Source organism: Centruroides sculpturatus, unplaced genomic scaffold (assembly GCF_000671375.1).
Source record: "Centruroides sculpturatus isolate CEXI.00-Female unplaced genomic scaffold, Cexi_2.0 scaffold575, whole genome shotgun sequence".
NCBI lineage: Eukaryota > Metazoa > Arthropoda > Arachnida > Scorpiones > Buthidae > Centruroides > Centruroides sculpturatus.
The window spans coordinates 232,597-258,138 of NW_019384861.1; the positions used below are offsets into that span (position 1 = coordinate 232,597).

At 31.5% G+C, this 25,542-nt stretch overlaps 3 protein-coding genes across 3 annotated transcripts in view; 2 read left to right on the forward strand and 1 right to left on the reverse strand.

Annotated features, from left to right (window-relative positions):
• On the forward strand, window positions 1-3,471 carry LOC111630681. Its single transcript, XM_023374819.1, has 4 exons — window positions 1-2,252; window positions 2,337-2,405; window positions 3,184-3,273; window positions 3,343-3,471. The coding sequence occupies exons 1-4, from the start codon at window positions 1,293-1,295 to the stop codon at window positions 3,397-3,399; spliced, it is 1,176 nt and encodes a 391-aa protein (XP_023230587.1). The 5' UTR covers window positions 1-1,292; the 3' UTR covers window positions 3,400-3,471.
• A 6,812-nt stretch (window positions 3,472-10,283) lies between these two features.
• On the forward strand, window positions 10,284-11,345 carry LOC111630685. Its single transcript, XM_023374824.1, has one exon. It carries the CDS (start codon window positions 10,285-10,287, stop codon window positions 11,278-11,280), a length of 996 nt encoding a protein of 331 aa, XP_023230592.1. The 5' UTR covers window position 10,284; the 3' UTR covers window positions 11,281-11,345.
• A 2,964-nt stretch (window positions 11,346-14,309) lies between these two features.
• LOC111630672 (apoptosis-stimulating of p53 protein 1-like) overlaps window positions 14,310-25,542 on the reverse strand; it is a 39,940-nt gene continuing 28,707 nt past the window's right edge. Inside the window, exons 2-15 of the mRNA XM_023374810.1 lie at window positions 24,055-24,152; window positions 23,932-23,967; window positions 23,737-23,793; window positions 23,537-23,610; window positions 23,356-23,470; window positions 23,193-23,277; window positions 22,471-22,569; window positions 21,623-22,401; window positions 21,395-21,552; window positions 21,258-21,327; window positions 21,094-21,192; window positions 20,347-20,423; window positions 20,092-20,273; window positions 14,310-14,804 (exon numbers count right to left, since the gene is read on the reverse strand). Coding sequence (XP_023230578.1) covers window positions 20,099-20,273; window positions 20,347-20,423; window positions 21,094-21,192; window positions 21,258-21,327; window positions 21,395-21,552; window positions 21,623-22,401; window positions 22,471-22,569; window positions 23,193-23,277; window positions 23,356-23,470; window positions 23,537-23,610; window positions 23,737-23,793; window positions 23,932-23,967; window positions 24,055-24,081 — 1,851 coding nt within the window. The 5' untranslated portion in view covers window positions 24,082-24,152 and the 3' untranslated portion in view covers window positions 14,310-14,804; window positions 20,092-20,098. The remainder of the gene's footprint in view (window positions 14,805-20,091; window positions 20,274-20,346; window positions 20,424-21,093; window positions 21,193-21,257; window positions 21,328-21,394; window positions 21,553-21,622; window positions 22,402-22,470; window positions 22,570-23,192; window positions 23,278-23,355; window positions 23,471-23,536; window positions 23,611-23,736; window positions 23,794-23,931; window positions 23,968-24,054; window positions 24,153-25,542) is intronic.

The window sequence follows — 25,542 nt, forward strand, 5'->3', positions numbered from 1 at the left end:
GGTATAGATATTGCATTAATATATATATACAATTAGAGTTTTTATTAAGATTAAATTCAATAAAATTTTAAAAGATTTTATATGAAAACATGTTTTGTAACAGTTAAAATAAAATGAAAATTGATCAGATAAATTTTCCAAACTAGCAAATATTGTTTTAACGTCTTTCAAATGTTCAAAAAGTTTTCTTAGTGATGAAATAAAATGATTTCAGCTAATTAAATGGTTGGTTTATTTTAACTAGTTTGGAGAATTTAAAAAAAGTAATTTTTAGTTTATTTATAAATTTGAAACAAACTCGCTTTGTTTTTACAGAAGTATCAGTATTATTCACACACAACAACATTGTTTTGGTCTTAATTAAATAATTTCCAAACAGAATCAAACAATAAAAGATCAATGTACTGAAGAATTAGTTCATTTACAGGAAATTAAATACCTAATCTGAACTAATACTAGAAATTATCTTTATTCAGGAATATGCCCAAACATCATTTATGCTAAATTAATTTGCAGGAAATGATAAATATGTAAGCAATGTTAATAAAATGATTATTTTAATGAAAGCATTTCGGAACTTCAATAAAATATGCATGCTGTTAAATATAACAACAAATTTAAGTTTGGAGTTTACCCTAATAAGTGTTTACCTTAAGCACTTTTAGTACCAAACCCAAAATGGGCTTTGAGCCCAAAAGTGCTCGAGATAAACAGTTTGTAAGGCTCTTGTGTGTATGTCTTTATTTGCATAAGAGATTTGCACAGATAAATGGTGTACAGGTACAAGTCTCGTATGTGCCCTTTGGGCTTTGATGCCTGAAACTACTTATATTTAAAAAAAAAAACTTGCAAGTTGATTTTCGTTACACATCTTGTCTTCATCTTTTGTTATTAAACTAAACTGTGTCAGCTGTATTTACAACTGGCACAGTTTAGTTTAAAGGCTCTTCTTCCAAAAAATGATAAACTATAATACACATTTAAGGATTAAGACTAATTTTTGTGAAATTTATTATTGACGACAAATTTTTTATTAATTAACACTAATTAACGATCTATCCTTTGCTTATTTAGTAAGGCTTGTTGATTAATAAAGTAAAATACGATGATAGAGGAAGGTAATTTAGGTTTTTAAAACGACTAAAAAGTTTCCATTTTGTAGTTGTATTTATATATAGAACTGTTATGACGTTTCTATGACAACTCGAATACTCCGAACTATTTACAGTCCTTGAAATTGTAACCTTGGTTACTTAAGTAGTAAAACGTAAAATCCTGTGTAAATTCGATAAATGGAGTATCCCGATTGTTACTTATGCCTACTCCAGGAAACATTTAGGTTTTTGCAATACGTTGGATTATCTGGGATAATCCCTAATAGAAGTTGCAGGCACGCCAAATCGAAAAGTTTCCACGAGAGGAGAATTTGGCAGTTTTTTATTACCGTCTTCCACATAATAATAACTGTTCACATGTTAACATTGATTATCTTGTATTATGGATTTAAAATTAACGTACCCCATATGCAATTCATTAAAAAAGCGCACGGTCAACCCGGTGAAATCTTTTCTTTAACATTATCCGCGTGTTGCTGCTACAATGCTTCTCTCCTCACCATGTTCAACTTCTGGAAGGATCGAAAAAAGGCCACCGAAACCATCTCGGAAATGTGGAATGAAAATTCGACACGATCGAATAAAGAATTCAAGAAAATCTTCCTCGTCCAGAAGATTATCTATCGAGTAATTACTCCATCTTTGCAGATTTTTTGCATATTTTGCATGATATTTCTCATTTATCGATGCTATCACATAGCTATCGGCTATCTTGGTTTGTACGTCACAGGATTCTACATAATAATAATTTTTTTGGCTTGCACACAAGGGTTAAATCTCTTTATCGGTCAAGTTACTTATTTCTTCGTTACCACTGAAATTATCAGGAAGAAATTCTCAAGAATCGTACACGAGCTGCGGGATCTTCTGAATAGAAAATATGATTACGAAGATTTCAAGAGTATTCAAGCCGAGCACAATGTAATATGCAAAATGGTCATAGTTTTAGATGGTTTCTTCAACAAATATATCTTTCTGGCTTATTGTCTCTTTCTTCCCGCCATTTGCTTCAATACTCATTTTCTTATCTTCTCCAATAGTCTTGGAGAATTAGCATTGTCCATGGGCTATTCAAATTGCTTGTTGGTTACAACTGTACTCATCATCACTCTTACTTGCGAAGCTCTTACTAACGAGGTAACCACGTTTGAAATGTTACTTTAACTCTGACGTAATGAGAAATTTTTAATGTAAATCTAATTTTTGCAATGTTATTCTTAGAGTATACGACCTCGAGATGTTTTACACGAGTTGGCTTTGTTCGAACTGCATTCAAAGATTCGACTTCAGGTAAAAATTTAGGAATTTTTATGTAAATTGCTTAGGTGATAATCATGTGTCGCAAGTTTATATACTATAAACAATTGGCATGTTTGTTAACAATTGAAACAGGTCGTAAACACTAAGATTTTAGGGATCATCTGTTAGGTGTGCACACTACTGGGAATCTCAGAGTTCTGTACATTGTACACGAGTATTAGTGGCTTACAAAATTGTTCTTGTTTGTATATGCTTAGCTTATTCAAATAATTAATAATTATCAGAAAATATTTACATAACTTTTTCAAGTCATTTCTTCATCCACCAATGGCCAAGTGGATAAAACCATCGAACATTGTCGTAAGTTCGCGCCAATCCAAAGACTGGCCGCGTGCAGTTTTCCAGATATTTTTCACTTTTTAACACCTAAATTGGGGCCAGTTTCCTACAGAAAGTCGTCCTAGGAGACATTTTTCCTTGGCAGGTCGCTCGCTAGATGCGTTGCCATATAGGCTACAAACAAGAAGTAATTTATTCAATATCAAGGGGTCCTTGAGTTATTTGTACACGTAATTAATAGGAAGAAGGTTTTCCGAAAGTATATCACTACATATCAGAGAGGGGGTCAAATATAGATGAGAAACTAATTAATCTAAGTTTTATACATATTTAATGGCGTCGAAAATACGTAAAACAAATTTTCAAATAATTTTTTATTTAATAACTCGTATATTTTAAATAATATTAATTACTTTTTAAATATTTTTAATAATACAATTCTATTTTATTGTTTCTATATTTTATGTAGTTAAATTTATTTATGGAAAGAATCAATGGATTTAAAGTTGGATTTACATGCTTGGAATATTTCGTCGTCACTGGAAACACATTGAGCAACGTAAGTGAATAATTGCAATCAAGTACTCAGGTTCTACTAAATAATACATTTTTACATTCTTTTTTTCAGATTATTAGCTTTTTGGCAACGTATCTGTTAATGTATGTACAGTTTATGAAAGATTAAGGGATGATTACATACAGAACTTGCACAGAAATAAAACGGATTTTTTACAAAATAGACTTTTCAAATCGCTCGGGTAATCTGAAAAACTGATAAAATGAATAACAATGAAAGAGCTTTAAAAAATACTCAAAGTCATTGAAGTCATACGGGAAACTTATTTCGTTTTGAAGTGTGATGAAGAGCTAGTAATGGGGCAGAAAGTTTCTTAATATCCCTCCATACGTGAATTAAGATTCCTCATTCGTTTCCAAAATCAAGTTATGTATAGTGTTCTTTTGTAGAAGCAGCGCCATATATTCACCATCTTCAGTTTGACAGACTGACAACTTAGTCTGCTGGAGTCTTTCTTTCTTTTCATACACCTTCACTTACAGAGTAGTGTCCTCACTGAAGTACAGTACATCAAAATCAATACAGAAACATACAAACAGGTTTATCCAGCTATTTCAAAGATAGGTCTTTTCCAAATTTTAACTTCCATTTTTGCTGTTTCTGTTCATCCCACGAATTCAAAATCATTTTCTTACCAAAAAAAAAACAAAAAAAGAGATCAATGATTATAAAAAAAATGTGTGAGGTAAGCCTCCCATTACTTCTGGATACGAAAACTAGTATTACTGAAAATGTTTAAGACTAGTTTTCTGATGAGATCAGAATTATACATAGGTGTCCTATTCTCGATATTTTGGCTATTTCTAATCATTTAACCACCCCTTACTTTCATTGAGAACCAGACAGAACCTATGAAGGGTTTGAAAAAATAGCTGTTGTAGCTTCCCCGTGGAAGAAAGGGTAAAATATATGTGTATAACAAACCAAGTACACAACAAGTATAATTACACTACCATACTTAAGAAATTAGAACGTACAAATTGAAATTTTTCTAGTTTTCAATTGCCGTTAATTTTTCTCCGTGTAACTTTATTGCGCCAAGTCCACAAAGACCAGGCAGGAAATAAAGCATAATGCAACATAAGCTTGCCACAAGTACAACTTACTAGTGAAACCACTTACAATCACTAGGATCCAGGATATGGCAACAGGGTGATTGCCCTATTGAGATTTTTTTCGTTGTTAACACCAAATTTACTATTTCTATAAAATAATAAAATACATTGTTACTACTATTCAATTTTGTAGAAAGTTTATGTAGTATATTTTAATATTAAAGCAATAAAACTTTTGTATGTTATTTATTTTATTACACGAATTAACACGAATAATCTCCTCCCCAAGATTAGCTTCTTGATCCATCCGCTCCGCTGCCCTGGGATTCCTGTTAAATGTATTATGTACACTTATTAAAATAAATTACTAATACATTCCTGCTCAGTGGTGCGTTATGCTATGGGCAAAGAGGGCAATTGCCTTGGGCCCTCACCAACATGGTGCCCCAACCAGGCTTACTATAGGGCACGGGTCCTCAAGAAAGGCCGGACGGCCCTAGTGGTCAAGGTGGCAGCTTACCACTCTGGGGGGCCCTGGTTCAAATCCGGATGGGTCGATAAATCTGAAAAAATTTTCTGGGGTGGTCCGTCCGGATATGTCGGGCCCCGTCCCTCACCACCTGGGAATATTTCGAACCCGGGCCCCCAGAGCAGTAGGCTGCCACCTTGATCGCTCGGCCATCCGGCCTCCTTTCCGAGTAAGTATCAATTAGAACTGACTTTATAGGATTATCAATTTACTCCTGGAAATGACAAGTAATTTTCAATAACGTATTATTTTTATCATAAATATAATTATTTAAAATTAATGTACTTACATTACATAATAGTTTATATTGTTTTTCTTGCTATTGTTTAGTTTTAGTTAAGGAAACTTTTCTCGCCAGATGGAGACTCGATCTATGTAAAGGCAACGTCATATGTCCGCCATATTTCTTCCATTTCGGATTTCTGTGAACAACATTCAAATGGAAAGTTTTCGATTTTAAAAGTCAAAAATCGAATTCTTATATTTATTAAGGATTCGATTTTTAAAAGCTAATGAATATTTACAATGTGAGAAACTAGAGCATTCAGATATTTTTCATTTAAGCTATGAATTTCTTAAATTTAATTAAATTATAAAATTTGATACGAGATGGCGCCTAACGCCTCTCCTAGGACAAATTAATTAGTAATTAAAATTATAATCGCCAGAAAATAGCCCGATCTTATACGGCAGTTGATTTAGTTTTGATTATAAAACAAAGATTTTTAAAGTGTGACGTCATTACTGTTTAGCGAAAACGAAATCCCTGTGCATTTAACTCTTGTATGTAGTTTTAAGAAAAATTTATATAAATTATTGAAGATAGAATTAATCTGAACTGACATTAACATTGAAAGGAAAATTTTGCCTACCAGCGGTTTGGTGAGGTCGCGGATTCGTTTCACACCAAGGTGCTGGCCGCGTGCACTTGTCCGGATTTTCTCACGTGTCGACACCTAAATAACGGCCAGTTTCTCAGTAGAAAGTCCTCTCGAGAGGCATATGCTTCTTGGCAACGCAACTATGAGTATATGGCAACGCAGCACATGAGCGATCGCTCATGTGCTGCGTTGCCATATACCATCAAACCAACCCTCAGAAATTTTTCGGGATTATCTGTACCGGATGCGTTGAGGTCCGTTTCTCATCACCTGATTGGCCAGTTGTGGGCCTAGCCGAACCCACGATCAGCATGGAAAAATTAGTTCTCTTGATAAACACAAAGCGAATAGAGCCAAAAAATGAAAAATAAGTATTACAGTATTAAAAATTTCACTTTTCAGTGATAATATTGATAAAAATAAGGCAATCAACACTTGTGCGTATGACCAAACGGTTCCTCCTTACAGGAAACAGACCTCTATTTATGTGTTGGACATATGAAGAAAACCTCAAAAAATTACACGCGGCCAGCCTGTTAGTATGGATCGCACCCGCAACCTCACCCACTACTTGTAAACAAAATTTCCTTATGAGTGATTGTTAAATTTAATTCTATCTTTAATAATTTATAGACGTTTTCTTAAAATCGTTTTAGTTCTATAATTTATTATTCTTTAACAGTTTTTTAAATATTTTAAAAGTACGTTTTGCAGGCACTAAGCATTAAAAAGTGTACTGTATTTTGTATATTTATTATGAGTACAGCCAGATCCATAATGAGATGAGGTAGATGACGAGTGAAGGAACCAATATATTTGGGTATGAAATTTCTGAAAATCCACTTTGGATTTGTGGTCGAAGGGATATAACCATTTAACACTGGTAGTTGTTTGCGGGGTTGCTTCTGACCAATGGGCAGGCAGCGTGCAGTTTTCTTAATTTTCTTTACCTATATAAAACTAAATAGGGATCATTTGCTATTGAAAGTCCAAGCAGAAAACACTCCTACTTCGTATTATACGAAGTAGGAGTGTTTTCTGCTTGCCTCATCCCATTACTCCAATCCAATTTTATCCACTGTAAGTTAGTCATTCAATAGTATTCGTATTTAAAGAATAATAACTTTTATTGTTACAATAAAAGTTATTATTTATTTAGTTTGTTTAAAATTGTTAATGATTTCTTAATTACTTCAGAGAATTGTGGGAAATTAGCATATACCATGAGTTAAAATTTTGGGCTCAGTATCGGGATGCTTTTACGTAGAGTCTCCATCTGGTGAGAAAATTTTCCTTAACACCTAAATAGGGGCCAGTTTTCCCCCTCAAATCGGAACTTTAAATTTTAAAATTATCATTAGAATATGCTTGTTTAAATACAACTTATATTGGCTTGAATCTAGAACACTTAAATTTGAATTTACAGTAGTTAATTTTCAAATTTTTTACACATACATCTGAAAATCCTGAGAAATTAAAAATTCGGAAGGATTCCGGGTCGAATTAGTCTGAATTTTGATTATTTAATGTACTAAATAATTTGTTATTTTTTAAAATAAGTTAATATAAAAGCAAGGCCATCCAGCGATTGTATGGGGAACCTATTCCATTTTATTTTCTTTCATTGAAGAAATGAAATGGAGTCAGTCAAGTCCGTGAAAACTTTAAAAATTCATAAACACACGAAAAAAAATCATCGCGAGACTACTTATAATGAAACATAGCTTGCATTATAAGTATTCTCAGGATGGGGATATTTTCTGACAAGAACAAGTTATAGTTTGTAAAGTTGCCGATAGATGGCGCTGACACTAAAACATCTGGCGGAAACGGAAACGATATTATGTTGAGGCCAGTTTTTTTTATTGAAAGTCTTTCCGAGAGGCAGCGATCTTTGGCAAATGACCCACATGTTGCCTTGCTTTTCTCCATGAAACCAAACTAAACACTCATTCACTATCTTCAATCTTTATCCAGACAAATTGCAATCACTGTACCCGCTTTTATTCACAGAGGAAGACATTTACTACGTGAGGTTTATTAAACATCGCACAGGAACTACAATGGTGTGTACTGTGTTTTGGACGGATGAGGCCATGTTTTCATTGCATGGACGAGTGAACGTGATCAACAGTTACATATGGACAACTGTTATTCCACATGTGTTTACAGTGCACTCACTTCACCACGAGTGACAATTTGATGTGGCTCACTGCCTGCTACATCGTGGGACATTTTTTTCTCTGAAGATCTTCAAAGAAAAAAATGTTCTCTTGAGTACTATAGCAGTTTTGCAGCTAGCTCTTTGATCTTCACAGAAGATCTCTGAATATCCAAGAGCTAGCTGAAATACTATTACAGTAAATGTGTGTAGCATTATTTGACATTTTGCACTAGCAATTCGTGTCCTTTTTGCGAGAAAGAAAAGCGCTGCTTACATTTATGTGGTATAAGGAATCATCTAACATTACTTTAGAAATTTTTGATCAAAACATAAAACATTTAGTGAATAAACTTATCAATAAGCATTATAAGATCTCATTACTTCTTTGATCTCCATATTTAATACCAGTTTATCTACGTTTGCGAGGGTATTTAAAGTCTAGACTCTAGAGTGTATCTATTAGATCCTTCCACATTTTCCTGAAACAATGCCATACGGCTTGAAGTTCTGCACTTTACAGTCACTAGCCCCAATAGTGTCATATCTTATAGTAAAGGGTATATGAAACATTTTCCGTCAGTTTCTGTTGCAATAAACAATTCGAACGGACAGTAGTCATTTTCATTGCTATTTTTAATAGCCATTTTTAATAGATTTTTAAAGGTTTCATTCATAGACACTTGGCTAAACCTGTAACCTTTGTAACCCTGTAAATAATCTTAAAGAATCTTTATTCTTCAGTGATAAATACTGTATATGTTATTAAGGTGGTAATATTCAGTTAGAAATTATTTTACGTTCTTTTTAAATTTAGATATTATAGTTAATTTACATAATGTTAAACAGGATTTAGTGTTTATTGATAAAAATTTTAATTTTTTTTGTAACCTTCTATGTTAAGAATTTTTACTGTCGTTATGTATTAAATGTAAAGTAATAACTATAAATTAAATATTTCTGGAATAAAATTAATTAAAGAGGAACGGAAATGATGATAATAATAAAACTAAACAGTAATTATAAGCATTAAAATTCCTCCAGATGTTTATCGAAATTTTACGACCTTACTCTAATCTTTTAAATAATAAAACAATTAAATAAACAATAAGCAATTTTCATTGTTCTTTTCGGCTTAACACAGTATTTTTTATATACTTTGCATGAATATATTAAAATATTACAGTACAAAATTTCGTGAAAATTAATAATGAGTCCTTTATAAGATTTAGGCTACTCTAAAGGTAAATAATCAGTTAAATTTAACCACTAAACACTGGTCCAGTGTTCGCGCTTCACCTAAGGATTGGTCTTGTGAAGTTTTCCAGGTTTCCTTCACGTGTTGAAAACCTAAATACAAACCATAGAAAGTCTTCCCAGGAGGAATCCCAAGTAAATTTATTATGAAATTTAATTTGTCTTTTCGTATTCCTTTTTCGTGGTTCCATATTTTACCATAGAGGATTACATCTTGCAACCAACCCTTCCGCAGTGGAACAAAAAGGATTTTACTCAGTATTTAATACTGCGAAACAATAACCGAAAAATGTCGCTCATTCCACAAAGGTTACAAGTCAGATTGCTGAAGAATTATTGTCAACAAGAAAGAACATTGCCTGAATATAGGCAGTGAAGATGAGCCAAATTTTACTTCACCGATGAAATATTCAAAGATGGACATTCTGGAAACAACGGTATTAAATGGTTTTGATTGTTATGTAATTAGAAGAACAATCCCAGTTTCTACACAGAAGGGAAGAATTCTGATTTATATATATTTTATGGCCGGTTTTCCATATTCAGATTTATAATAAAGTAATTACAGTAATTTATATTCTAAATACCTTGAACAAAAAAAAAATATTAATTGTTCCTATAGGCCTATAAAATATATTTACGGAGAATTATTTTAATTAGTGAGACAGAAGTTATGATTCGTTTTATGTATACATATATAATTCTGATTATTTTAATTACAACTAAATATTTATTAGATAACGTAAATTTTATGAAAGTTTCCATTGGTTGATATACTCATTCTATTCTTGGAGATGACTTTAAATACGTGCTTTATGCATAGCATTTCTATTTAACGTTATTAAATTGAAATATAATCATATTAATTTTATAACACAACGTGAGTATAACTGTTTTGATTTGTACAAATTTTTTTTTTTTAAATTAAATAAATTAGAATATATTTGAAAGATCAATCCTATGTAGAAAATCAACAAAATTATTGTGACAGGCTGAAATTTTTAAAAATTGCAGCCCAATAAAAATACAATTTTCGTTTTTCTATGTTGCGATTTTATAAATAATTTCTTATATTTTATTTCTTTTAACAGATATTATAAAATAAGACAGATGAATTTGTGGAATTTCATCGTCACTGCTTCAGTTCTAATAGGAATTTCTCAAGAAAGAACAATTTCATACCAAGAAATAATTTCTTTGAATGCTCAATGCGGCCCTATTGATACTTGCAACACTACTAATGAAAACCTTGAAGTACCAGCAAGAAGTTGTCAATGCGACGATTCTTGTGCATTTTATGGAGATTGTTGCATAGATGCTCCAAATCGACAAGCTATGGAAAGAACGGAGACTAGAAATATTTGCTTGAAGAAAAATAACTTTCAAGGTTATTTTGCAGTTTCTAACTGTAAAAAAAATTGGAGAGATTTGGAAACAAAAAGAAAATGTGAAAATCTAAATGATGAAGATCCTTACACATTGATACCAGTTGCGAGTAAACGAAGTAAAATAACATACAGAAACCGTTACTGCGCTAACTGCAATGAAGATAAACGAGATTTAGAATTTTGGAAAATTGGTGTAACGTGCCAGCAATTGGGTGCAAACTTAAGTTACGATTTTCCGAATTATCTCGTGTACAATTCTTATTTGAAAACGTGGGGTGTGCTCTTGCCGAATCAAACATTTTTAAGATGTAAATTGGTACCCGTTCCTCCCGAAAACACCGAGAACTTAAGATCTTGTTACTCGGATACGATATCGACTTGTTCTACTAATTGGAAAGACGATTCTATTAAAGAAAAGTGTGAGTCCTATACGGCCATTATTTTGGCACGCCACAGAATTAAGTACAGAAATGTACATTGCGCGGTTTGCAATGGAGTCAACGTCACGGATTTGAATTGTCCATATCTTTCTAGTAGAGAATTATACCGTACCTTTGTTGAAATTGCAGGAACACCAAATATCGTTTGCCTTTTTAGTGTGGGTAATTGCATTTGTGAAAATAAAGTTTACGATGCAGCTTTCAGAAAATGTCGTGAGCTCACATGTGGTTTGCCTTTTCTTGAACTTAAAAATGGTAAGTGTGTTCACAAATCATAAAAAATATCATATCAGTGCTAATGAAATGTATTTTAAATTGTAATATTTTCATTTTAATAAAATGAATTTTAAGGCTATTGTAACCTCTGGTTATGCACGAGATCTCCAACAGATGGCGTTAAAAATATATTCCTGGCTGTTACGTGTATATAACAAGGGAAAGTATTGGATTCGAGTCAAAATTGACCCTCCAAGTTTCTGCAAATCTGAAACCTCTCGAACCCAAAATAAACGCAAAAGAATGTATAAAATTTCGTGGATGAGTATGTGTGTGCGTGCATGTGTCTATTGTGTTTAATGTCTCGAGGTGGGATAATGATTAAGAAACGAAATTTGGCTCGGTAGTTCGAGTATGAGCATTGATATCGTTAAAAGTTGGTGGTAAAGATTGAGAGGGTGGAAAGATACGGTGTAGCCACATGTTATATCGAGAGGAGGGTCGGACTTAATGATGATTTTACTTGTCGTTAGCATTTACAATTTTTTTTTAATATAAAACTTATATCTACCCTCAAAATTAAGCCCATTTCTATTTTTTTTATAATTAATAATATAAAAATAATTTTATAACAAAATCTCAAAAAATTGCGCCACATAGAACTTGATTTATTATGGTTAATAATATATAAGTTATTTTTTAAATAAAATTTCATAACGGCTGGGGAAGTTACACTAAGCTACTGGTGGGCCCGGTAGGCTAAATACAAACTCGAACGCCCTTCTTGCAAATCTTTAGTGAGTTAGGTTCGCGCTTCGTCAACGTGTTGGCCACGTGGAGTTTTCCGGAGACATCGCCCACGTGTCAAACAAACAAACCAAAAGTAACCTACAGGTAGAATAGAGCAAGCCTCTTTCCAATTTTTATTTTTGAACAAATGAAATACCTAGAATGTTTCTTTATTCATAAAATGATACCTTAAATAACTTTATTTTTTAGTAAAAATAACACTAATTTTATAGGTATAAGAAGCTCTTTAGGGCCCTAGGTTTTCTCCGGATTCTGTACGAATTTCGTTTATGGGGAAAATCATCAATTAAATTTGCTATAATTTTGTTCTTGAAAGTAAACTTGGCACACTCACGTGGCAGAAAAGTACCGCATACAACACTGCAACACGTATACAAATACTCAATAATTTAAAACTTAACATAACTAGGAAGGTGCACAGGCACAGGGTCGGGATGAAGGGACGTGGAAACGAACTGACAAAAGTTTTCAAATATACTGTATTAATATTTTCGTTTATAAATACACTTGTATATTTTTCGTGTACATAAAAATTATTTATATTTTTTCCCCTCAAAAAATTGGATAGCCCTGAAATAAAACCTTGAACAGTGCTATGAAGAAAAGTCATAACATAGTGTTCTGTGATCAATAAAAAGTATATAATATTTTGTTATTGTATCATATTATGCTTACAAATTGTCGAGAAATTAAACAATTGTAGATTTAAACAATATCTAAACAATATTAGCATCATTCAATAATGATAAGTATTGAGAATAATGGTTTCTTTGTTAAGAGGAGCAAATACAGGGACTTAAAATTTCATTAAAAGAATGCGGCCTTCTGGCCTGATGACGTAACTACGGGGGAGTTCATCAAGCCAGAAAGTACCTTAGTAACTGGTGATGATGGCGATGGGATCAAAAAGAGACAGATTTTGCTGACGTTATACTTAAACAGCCCCTTTCCAGTGTTATCTAATCACACCTTTAGAAGATTGAATATAAAAAAATTATGTTAATAGTTAAAAACTTTTATAAACAAACAAAAGGTGTTGTTTGTAAGTAATTAGTAATAATGTCATTTGATTAACCTCATAATTAGACGTTCAATACAGAAATCCAACTCAATGGGGATTAACTGTTATCGCATTCAGAAATCTTTAGTATTGGTTTAACAAGAATAGAAATTTCTGAATATAATACGACAGAGTAATATTGATTTCGCCACAAACTTATTTTTGGAACAGATTAAACAAGCACGATATAATAAACATAAAGTACAAATTGCGGGGATTAAATCGATATTATTGTATTTTGCTTCGTTTAATTATCCAAAGATGGCGCTACATATTTATGAAATAGATAAGTAACGGCTTGGAACTCAAATAAAAATGAAAACTTCTTACTTTTCAAATTAAATTACATTTTATGTCATTAGTTTCCAAGTAAAATCATTTGTTTATGGTACGTATTTTGCAACTGAAGTCTCTTGTTACACGAAAAACATCACTCCAAGATCAACAAACTCTTGCTGAACTGTTGTTTGTTTACTGGACCTTAATAGCTGTCTGTGACTCTAGAGAGTAACAGTTAAGTTTGTTTACGCTGAAAGTTTTGCAGTTTGTTAGTATTATCTCTGAATTTTCATGTAAAAAATATTAAAAAAATAAAAATAAATAAATAAGTCACTCACTTCATGAAACATTTTAATTCTCAATTGAATGTATTATACATAAAAAGAAAGTTGCAATACTTAAACATGTCTAAGTATCCATATTCTTTTTATTGCTTGTTTTTCTTCATAATTCAAAAAGAAAAATCTACATTTCATAAACTATTTTATGAAATTTTATACCAATTTTTTCCCCCTCCGTTCAGTAAAAATATAACTGAATGGCATAACTGATATTGCTGAAAATTTTATATAATCAGCCGCCATAATGGCTGTTTAAAACTTGTTTTTATATATATTTGTTTTTATTTTTTCTTAAAATTCAGTCAAATCTGTAAACTAAACTCGTTCTGCATTAAATTTCCTATAATTCTTCGAGCGAAAATTTGAANTTCCTTATGAGTGATTGTTAAATTTAATTCTATCTTTAATAATTTATAGACGTTTTCTTAAAATCGTTTTAGTTCTATAATTTATTATTCTTTAACAGTTTTTTAAATATTTTAAAAATAATTTATTGTAGCAATACGCAATTTCCTGTGATAATTTCATGACTATGTTTCTTCCTCCTTGAAAACTCTTCGGAATTTTCGGAGGAAAACATTTGATATGTGTATTTGATATATTCTTTTTTTTTACCGTGTCGTTTAACAATAGTAATTATAGAAGTGTGCAAAAATTCAATAAATATTTTGTATGTAAAGTGCATAGATATAAGAGTGTACAAGAGGTGAGTACAAGAAAGTGTTGTACAAAATATCTAACAAACTTCACTTTTGTGCTTAGTTACAAATAGCCAGTGTCGATATGAATTGTGTGTTACACAAAAAAGAAAAAAAAAACTCGTGTTAACTTATGTAATTATCTACGTCAGGCTGAAAATATTTATGTATAACAGTTCTTTGGGCTATATCAGTTTGTTCTTCTTTGTGTGGATACACAATAGAGTTTAATATAGTTCAGATATATTCTTTTTGCTCTATGGAGCAAGGCAAAAAGTTAGGTGTTTTTTTTTAGGAAGTTTTTAGATAAATGTTTGATTTTTTTTCGTTACCAGAATTTTGAACACTGGTAGAGGCCACAGTTTTCTTTGGGAAGTTAGAAAACCCAGGAAAAATTCCTGTAAAATAGAAAAATTAACAAAAATCAATCAAATATTTGTATTTAATTAAATACTTCCTTGCTTTATTCGGGTCTTAATAATATTATGAGGGCTTTTTTGGAATAAATAGAAAAGAAATACAATGAAAAAGTTCGCATGGTCGATTTTCTGAAAACGAAGATTGATTAGACAGTAAGGAAATTTAATAAGAAGATTACTTTTATGAGTATACTTACAGTACATTATAGTATATCTATAAATCATATAACTTAATACATCATATTTCAGTACAGTATTATAAATTAGTTTTTAGTGCCCCATACAGGCTCTCGACGAACCGAGTATTAATTATCAATTTTAATTCAATGTCATCATTATGACAGTGAATTAAAATTGTACAGACAAGTCATAAATGTGGCTCCTAGTTCTCTATAAGCCATGGTGATACAGCGGATCTTCGTGAATAGGGGGCTACGTGAATAACTAAAATCAAGCCCGTTTTGCTTACTGAAGTACAACAGTGAGGGCATACATTCTATGATCTTAAGGCAGTATAAAAGAAATGATGGTCGATTCGATTGGCATAAGGAGTCCATGAAGAAGGCAGTTTTTTCCAGTATTTGCAATGTCATTCACAAGTTTGTAACCCCCAATATCTAAACAGGAAAAGAACACGAGTAAAATATTCCTATGATAACTCATTTATGTCGATTTTTCTCCATTTAATTTATATCGCTTTCATGCAATGGCGCGTTATCCTATTGAAAAAAAGGGTAATTGCCCGGGTCAGCAGGGAGCCTCAAACCAATCTTTTACAAGAAAGTATTACCCCAAAAAGTTCCCCCGAAAAAAATGTCTGAAGTCAACATGTACAGTACATGGGGCCCCTAATTCAAATTCGTATGGGTCTCACGAAGCTATAACGCAGTTTTCATGTTCCAGTTTTTAATGTAAAATACCAAACCTTGAGATTTTCTTTAAAATCGTATAAATTAAAAAATTTTCAAACTATTTTAACCGTTTCCAAAATTTATTTTTGACTTCTTCATTGTGTTTTATATTTAAAAAATTTAATTGAATTTTTCTTTATTTTAGATATTAAAATGGAGAAAACAATAAAACTGGATCATAAACAAAAACTGTCCAAACTTAAATAATTGGGAAATTTTATTTAAATTATAAAAGAATTAAATTACAGCTGTTAATTACGGTAATTGCTATAATTACCACACTCGATGTACGGTATGAAAACGTGTCGACCCTCTCTTCTCTTTCTCAGACTACTGTCTAGAAAATAGGACTAGTATTATCGTGTAGAGACTATAGACTATCGATATCACAGAACTACATGTGACCCATACTCATCCCATTACGAATAAATTGGGTAAATTTATATCTGGGAAACGTGTTTCTTACTTATTCGTCCATTTCTCTCTATTGTAGAGTTCAAAGAACAGTAAATGATGGGTAGTTTCTATTATATTTCACTGTAGTATTTTGGGATTATTTCAAAATTATTATATATATTTAGCTAAAAATGAAAATTAATAAATTGTTAATCTCATCTGGAAGTCTAGTCTACAAGTCGACCCTCCTATAACACTGTTGATTATTCCGTTTTATATGAATTCCATGTTGTACGAGTCACTTAGATTTTACAAATATGTGAGCCATTCATAGCCGTGCACTCGTATTTGTAAAATCTAAGTGACTCGTACAACATGGAATTCATATAAAACGGAATAATCAACAGTGTTATAGGGGGGGCGACTGTAGTTGTGTGTGAATATCACGTGGTACCAACTCGTCCAGTGACACCATTCACTACTTTTACACACGTGACTCGAGACTGGGAATTTATAAGTCTAAAATTTTTTCAAATTGCAGCCCAATAAAGGAGAAACAACAACAAACCTACGCCACTTGTATGTAATTTATATAATATTACTTAATTAAAAGTAAGAGCTGCACGCAGGAAATGAATTTCGTTCCAGAAATATTTAGACTTTGACTTATATTGGATTTATTTTTAAAAGATAAAACATCTTTTCAATTAATTAGAAATTATTTTTAATATAGTACTCAGCAGCTTTTTTCAATATCAATTAAGTTAAAAAAAAAAGACGGATTTTCGAATTTTTTCCCTGTGTTAAGCTTAAATTAAATTACGATTATTGATTTACTGTATAAAGGATCTTAATAGAAATTATTAATGTGTCCTGTCAGCTATTTGACAAATGCTTCAAGATTTTCAGTTGTAACTGCCAAAGGATGCTTTTTTTAATGTCCTTTCTTAATTATCAGACAGTTAAATCTTCGTTTCTATTCTTTAGATTAATATAATTTAATTAATCAAAGAAAATATCAAAGGAACGAATGAAAAAACAAAATAAGATTTTAATTAAAATAAAAATTTGTCAAATTTTAATGTGGATTTTATTAAAGTCACTAAAATAAGTGTGAGAATGTGAGAGTGTGAGTGAGCGAGCGAGCGTGTGAGTTAGTTTGTATGGGTCAGGACCCCAACAATATTTTTTTACAGTGTTGTAGAATATCGTTGAATGGAATAGAACACTTTACCTAACAAACATACTTAATAAGTTAAGAGGAGTGGGCTTTAGGGATGGTTAGGGAAGAAGCGAGGACCTCACAGTACTTTTTACTAAGGTGTCGTAGAATATTCATATCAAATTTGATGCATTTACGTTGAATAGTGTAGAACCCTTTACCTAACAAACATACAAATTTGACTTTTATATACTCGTATATATAAAAACTAACAATATAAATTCGATAGGACTGTAGGAAATATTATGCTTTAAAAATGAATTACGATAACTTAATGCATCCAATAGTTAATATAAACGTACTGTACTATATTGTACATCATGTTAAATAAGGCTCTTGTTACAAGCTTTAGTTAAGTCGTAAAATATAAGAAATGGAAATAAATTTAATACGGTAACGAACTTTCAGCAATCGTTAATTCGATTTATGTAAAATTTTTTGAATTAAATATCAAGTTCTACAGAAAGACTACAAGCTTCCTTAATGGGTCTTTTAAGCAGCTGTTGAAAACTAGACGTCGATCTGTCCTTATTGAGTCGTTCACCTGTTTATAAATAATTCATTCAACCAGAAATTGATACTAAATAATCAAATTAATTAATTCCTAATCTATAAATAACCCGAAAGAAACGATGACGTTTCATTATTTAATAATTCATTTTGAAAAATGATTGCTAACATTCTAAAGTATTTTTATTACCGAAATTAAAATATTGTACTGTATTGCACACGAATATTTACCATTAATCTTGCTCCTGTGTCAGAATATAATTGTTATTTTATGTGTTCTTTTTTAATATTGTGACAGATATTTTTCAAAAGAAAATGAAATTAATCACCGAAATTCTAAATGCAAGTAAATTTCAAACTGAAAAATCAGTGTAACATTCATTGTACATAAAACAATGTCTTATATATTCAAATGACTAAGTTAAAATAGCTAATATTCATCAATACAGGACTTTCATTTGAATCTTCTAGGTATAGAGAAATAATAAGAAATAGGCTTGCAAAGGTAGTTCGTATATAGTTAATCATGGAGTCTCCTGCCCATTTCATATCTGGTCTCATCTTTCATCTAACTCCATTCTCTAGATTAAGGAAAGACAGACAGGTAGTCGGACAGACGGACGACATTACTACTTGCTCACAGATGTTCTGGTTTATGGGACTATCCATTGCATTGATAATTTGCATAATTTTATGATAGCTCTCCGGACCTCATTCCCCGAATTACAGGTTCTCTGGGGGACATTTCCGGACTTTGCTGTAGGAGAAACTGCAATTTTCTATGCAAAATATCACTTTTGTTGAATGAAAAGTATGATGTGTAGGGGCAAGACACAATTGATTTGAAGTGGAGAGCATATATTTTAAAGTAAATAAATTAAAAATGTGATTAAAAATTGAAGTCCGGCATTTTGACAATGTTAAGATTTCAACTTACATTTTTCTAAATTTATACAGAATGAAGAAATTAAGTTTGATTATAAATTTTATTGTAAAAAAGATAATTTATCGATGTAGTTATACCTAAAATTGTTCTGTTGAACTTTTGTATTCAAAGTTATTATTGTTATGATTTAACAGTATGACTTTCATTTAGTCATACGAACTTTTACATTTCCCCTACTTAAAATTTATTTTCAGATATAAAGCAAAGAAGAATATATTCCTTGAATTTTATACATTTTTAAAAACTATCTTACAAAAAAATACCAGACTGTTTATATATAGGGGAGATCGGGGCAACTTCGGCATGCGGGGCAAGTTTGTCAAGCGCTTTTTTTTAAAAACAAATTAAAAGGAGACTTTGGTTATAGGTTAGGCAGTTGAGTTTTATTGGTGGCTTGTTAAGTGTAGTGTTTTTATTGTTCTCCAACAAGCGTAGTTGAATTATCAAGCAAATTTTCATTTTCGTTCAATTCCATATAATATTTTTTTTCCATTTATATTGAATTGGCAGGTTTTGTTATAATTCCATGATAACGAAAGTTACTTTTCCTGTTAGAAGGATGTAACTTCAACTTATTCACGTGGCCAGATCGTGGCTTGGCATTCTGTTCTCAGGGTTGTACTTAATGTTTCGAAATCATGACTAGCGGGGTAAGATCGGCAACATAAAGCCACATTAGAAGCAAAGGATAAAAATCAAACAGATGATAAATGAAAACATGTTTGCATTTGTTATTCATGTATATATGTCTTTGAACTTGCATTTCGTTGTAATAATATTAAATGGGTGTTGGATTTGTATTTCTTTGTTTTAATAGTGAATTCCAACTTATACATTGTTAATAACATAATTTTATATACGTGCCTATCTTGCCCCATTACTGTTGCCCCTATACCAGGGGCAACTTTAATAAAAATAATTAAAATAATTACAACTTTACAAAAAGAGAGAAGTTGCCGATCTTGCCCCTATACCCGGGGCAACTTCGTCAATTTCTCTCTTCTTGTAAAGTTGTAATTATTTTAATTATTTTTATTTCCAAACTGATTTTAACCAGTTCTATAGTAAAGTAACATTCCAATAGACAATATGCAAAGTTTTTTTTTCAGTTTACAGCAGTATTTATTACACAAAATTTAAGTAAAGCTTAACATGCCGATCTTGCCCCGATCTCCCCTATATAAATTTCAATTTAAAATTAATAACAATAAATAAGTGTATATGATATTAAAGTATAGTAATTTAATTTATAAAGTATGTAAAATCCTTCAACTAACTTACCATTTTGCTACCTTTTGTTCATGGTTAATCTTAAACAATCTTGCTGGAAGATTTCTAGAAAAATCTGAACTTCATCTAATGAATATTCCTCAATCATGTCGTGTATGTTCCTTCCTAGTGCATCCTCTTTTTCCAAACTTGCTCCCCATCTGAGTAATGTGCGACAACAATCGACGTAACTGCTGCGTTGAAAGAGTTCATTATTTTAATATATATATATATATATATTTCTGAAAATAAATCAATAACACTTACTTCATTGTAGCTAAATGAAGAGGCGTGAAGCCGTCTGTTGTTAACGTATCCACATCCACACCCATTCTTAACAATACCTAGGAATATTTGACACGTTAAAGTTAGATTTCACACACACACACATATATATACAGTATGTATATATAACAGCTCTGGAATAGACTATACAACATTCTTTATTTAATAATCTCTTACATTTTCCATCTATCTAAACGTTTCGCTCATCAGTTGCCACTAAAATGACGTACAAGATCACTAAAGAAGTACAAAATAGGAAGCGGTGTCCTGGAACGTTCAAATTGTTATAAAAGTTTATATTATTGGACTGCAATTTTCAAATTTCAAACATATAAGATACATTCCCACTGTCGTCCGTCAGTCTGTCTTTCGTTAATCTGAAGAACAAATTAGATAGATTAAAATCGAGACCATATAAGGAAGGCTTAGAAACTGGAGATCCCGATTAAGAGCAGACATACAGAGGGAATTTATAGGTCTGAAAGTTTAAAAATTGTAGACCAGTAACAAATGATCGTTCCGGGCCACCGCTTCTGTTTTATGATTGTCCTTATGTTTGTATTAGGAGAACTTTTACGTCACTTTACAATGTCAACTAATGAGAAGCAAGACGTGCTTGAAACGCTTTCTAGCAAGTTACGAGAATATTGAATAAAGGATTTTGTAAAGTCAAGTGTTTTCTGAGTACATTAAAAATACTGCTATTACTTAAAGGTATAATTAACTCACTTCTATGCAATCATGGTGACCATTCATCGCAGCTATGTGAATAGCATTATACCCACTTGGATCCAAAGCTGCTAAATGTGCACCCTCCAATGCTAGAAACTATACAAAATACGTTTTAATCGTCAAATTAAGTTAAAATTAAACAAATTGTGTATTAAATTTACCTTTACGACATCTGAATGACCATTGGCGGAAGCTAAATGAATTGGTGTCCACCCTCTTTCATCTACGGTCCTATAAATATAAATTAAAAATGTACAATTACGATAACAAAATATTAAGTTTTATTATCTTTACTTACTCCATACGTTTAGAATCTCTTTTTAATAAAAGTTTCACGACGTGTAAATCTCCGTTACGAGCAGCCTCGTGAATGTTGAGAGTGGCAACAAATTCCTCTTCTGACAATCTTCTGCATCCTCCTGTATCCGAACCTTCTTCAAGATCATCAGGAATTGGCTTTAAATATTTTAAAATACAGTATTATATTCAAGAATAACTAATTTCGTTGTATGAAAACTATACCCACCTTTCCTGTATGCATAATGTCTCCAATCATATTTATAGTCATGGGTGGCTTCAGATACACAGGAGACGAAGGTTCGACTTTCCTATGCTCATTTTCTGGCACAACATTGTGTTCTTCCTGTTGCTCTTCTGTTTCTTCGTTAATTACCACTACTTCGGGGGACAGAGCTCTTTCATCAACGGCTAATTCTTGAAGACACTGAGGGCATTCTTCTTCAGTTTCACCATTACTGCTATCTTCGCATGGACAAGATGAACTTTCATCAGATGGTGAAGACGATTCTGAGTCATTCGAACTACTTTCTATTGTGGATGAACCTTCTTCGGAACACTTTATATTTTCTAATTCGTATTCTTCAGGAGGAGACGGGGGTCTTCTCGGTCGACTATTCTCGTTAGTGTTCAAAGTGTTCTGTTGCTTAACAGATGATTGCCCTTCGCATATATTGCCGTTTACACTTTCCAGCGCTTCATTTGTGTATAAAACTTTTTGATTTTCTTGCCTCTGTAGCTTGTTACGGTTTTTTTTCTTTGCTAATAACGGTTGTTTAGGATTCTCCCATGTTTCTTCGTCGTCGGTTACGAAATCCGAATCGGATTCAATGTCTGCCGAGAAACAACTTCCTCCGTCACCACTAGAATCTACACTTTCTACTAAAGATGTTTCACTAAATGCTGTGTCTGTTGAAAGACGTGGACGATTGACAGCTAGAGAGTGGCTCCTTCGACATCTAGGTTTTGGACTTGCGACTTCAATCCCTGATATCTCTGGATGAATCACTGTACCAATTAAAATACTATAAATTATACAAATTAAGGGAAATTATAAACGTGTTTAACATCTCTTACCTTTCGGTATAGCTTGGCGATTTGGGCTATTTTCTTCTTTCCACCCTTTGCTACTAGTAACCTGACTCCTTGTATCTCGCTGATTTAAATACCATAGACCTGTTTAAGTAGTCTATATAATTTTTCATATATCCTTTTTTTATATATTTATAAATGTATATTTTATATATTTCTTATAAAAAAGCTTCACCTGTTTCTTTTTCGATAAAATAAAAGAAGAATTTAAATGAGCACGAGCAAAAATTATCGTGACATCATCGCAATGCCGGGTTGCAAGTTTTAATAATATTTTTTTTTATTAATTTAATTTAAAATATATACTTTCGGTCTCAAATTAGTAGTGTCATACCCCTGTATATCATACTTTTCCTGAAAACAATAGTCATGCTATCATCTACCTACCTCTCTAACAATTACCATTATCCAAACTTTTAGACCTATAAATTTCTACTGTCCTGTCGTCTGTCTGTCTTTCCTTAATCTCAAGAAGAAAATGAGATAGATAAAAATCGAGACCAGATATGGAAGACCACGTTATTTCAATTCAAAAATTTTCTCCTGAACGGCACGTCTCTATTCTTAACAGGAAAAGTATGATGTGCAGGGGCAGGACACTACTAAATTCGGGAGCACTGTGACGACGTCACAATAAATAATAGCTCATTTTATATAAGTAAACACCAAAAACAATTTTTTCTATGTAGAGTGCGTTTGAAAATTACCTGTAACACCTTTACCGATATCGAAGACATCAAGTTCTGTTTGGCATGAAGTATCCCTTACTCTTGTTCTTCCCGTTGTTGTGCTCTGCAAACCACAAACGAAATCAATACAATTTTGATAAATTGAAAATGAAACCTTCTATACGTCACAACAATCACTTACGTGTCTTCGAATCAATGGTGCCCTGACTGGTGTCTCGCGCTGTGGCACAGTATTAGTCCTCATAAGATGGGAGGGTGATTGACGTTCCGGTGTCGGGCATACTTTCGGTTGCACCCTTAAAAATTAAATTATAAATGAATAATTTTTCTTGTCTACTTACATATAATGCAAATGTATTTACTTTGAGCGATTCCAGAATCCGGTATCTCTAGTATATGACGTATATTCTGGAGATGCCCCTTCTCTTCCTAGGCTCTTCAAAACGAAAATTATTATTTAAATATTTTTATGGAGCAGCAGCAGCAGCAGCGTTCTTTATGCAGAATTTAGAATATAATAAAGAATATACATTTAAGATTTAATTATTATAAAATTAATTACTTGGAACATTTTTCTTTTCTGTTTCTTTTCTGTTATTTCCGTGAAACTAGAAGTTCTCTGCAATATTTAAAAGCAAAATTCTCGTTGTTTTTAAAAATTTCATTACTCATTTCCATTTATATTTATTCAAAATTATTATTATTATTGTTTTTTTTAGTTTTGTTTCTTGTCTGATCTAAAATTAATTAAATTTACCTGTAATCTTCTTCCACCCGAAGCCATCAGACACCCCTTAAAAAGAAAGTTGTCGAGTTAAAATTTATATTAAAAATATTATAATTAAGGTAGAGAAGAAAATAGAATTTTGCATTTATATACATTAGACAAGCGCAGCTCCGTTGCCATAGCAGTAAATAGTTTCTTTCCTTTGACAGGATCATTTCATATAAACCGTAAAGTTTTCTACGTTGACAGATCTAGAAGTAAATAAATAAAATAGTAAAATCGGATAGAACGTTTTAATATATCAATATATACGAGAATAATACAAAACTCTTCTTCTATAAAGGGCTGTCGTTAATTACGTAACGCAATTTTGGGTGAGTGAGTATGCGGGCAATCGTCACATACGCGTTACAAGGGGGTTAGGCTGTTTGTAAAAACGTTACGTAATACTAGAGTAAAAGAACAATTCGTTTTTGTTCGTGAAGTGCTGTTTATGTCATTTCTTTGTACGTTATACACGTAACTAATAAAGTAATGTAACGTTTTTACCCCCTTTCTGTGTATTATTTCGAGAGTTAAAGAAAATATACGTTACGTCATTTTGGAGGGTGGGTGCGTGCAATAGTGTTACATATAGTTGAAGATTATAAAAATAGCGCTACGTAATTTATGAACGATCCCTAAGCATAAATCGACGCCAGAATATCTCTTCTGAAAAACAATTAAATAATTATTAATTTTAAAAACGGGTATAATATATTAAAATAAAATTTCACATTTAATTAGTTAACTAGAGGTTTTTATATCATGTATTATAATTCAATACGAAGAAGGACAAATGGAATATCAATTAAATATTATAATCAAGTAAGTATAAAAATTGTAGAGGACATACAAAGGAATATAAGAGTGAAAATAAAGATATAAGACAAGCCACATATTGCTTAAAAAATATATATCTGAAGGGAAGAAAATGATAAAGTGCTAAAAGAAATGATTAGAATATCATTTTACATCTTCTCGAGGAATAGAATAATAATAAAAAATACGAAAGAAAAAAAAATTATTTTACAGTAAAAATATTGAAGATTTATGATTGATATCCCTTTAAATAAATCGTGTTCGGAAAGCGGAAACATTTCAAATAAAGCAAAAAGTATTACATTGAAAATAATATATTTTATATACGAATTGTAAAAATCTCTTAAATTTCCAGTAATTTAATGCCAAAAAGATATATAAAATTATGAGAAAATGTTGACGCTGAAGAGTAGAAAATTGCTTACAATTTTTTTTTTTTTTTTTTAATAATGGAAATTTTAACTCAGCAGAAATCTGTAGAAATGAGTGGAAGTGTTCTGCAACTAGGACGTCCAGCAATAAAAATAAAAAATGATGATTTTTGCATATTGTACAGGTATGTAAATCGCATTAGAATAGAAAGTTTTTCGTATCTAAAAATACACTTGTAATAACAATAAATAAATTATTCAAACAGAGTATTTATCCGAACGTGAAGGAAATTATTTGTAAAAATTTCGTTTTTAATCATTCAGTAGAAAAAAAAAGTTTATTATTATTATGATGATGATGATTCATGAATATTATGAATAATTATCATTACCTTTATGGTTTGTAAAT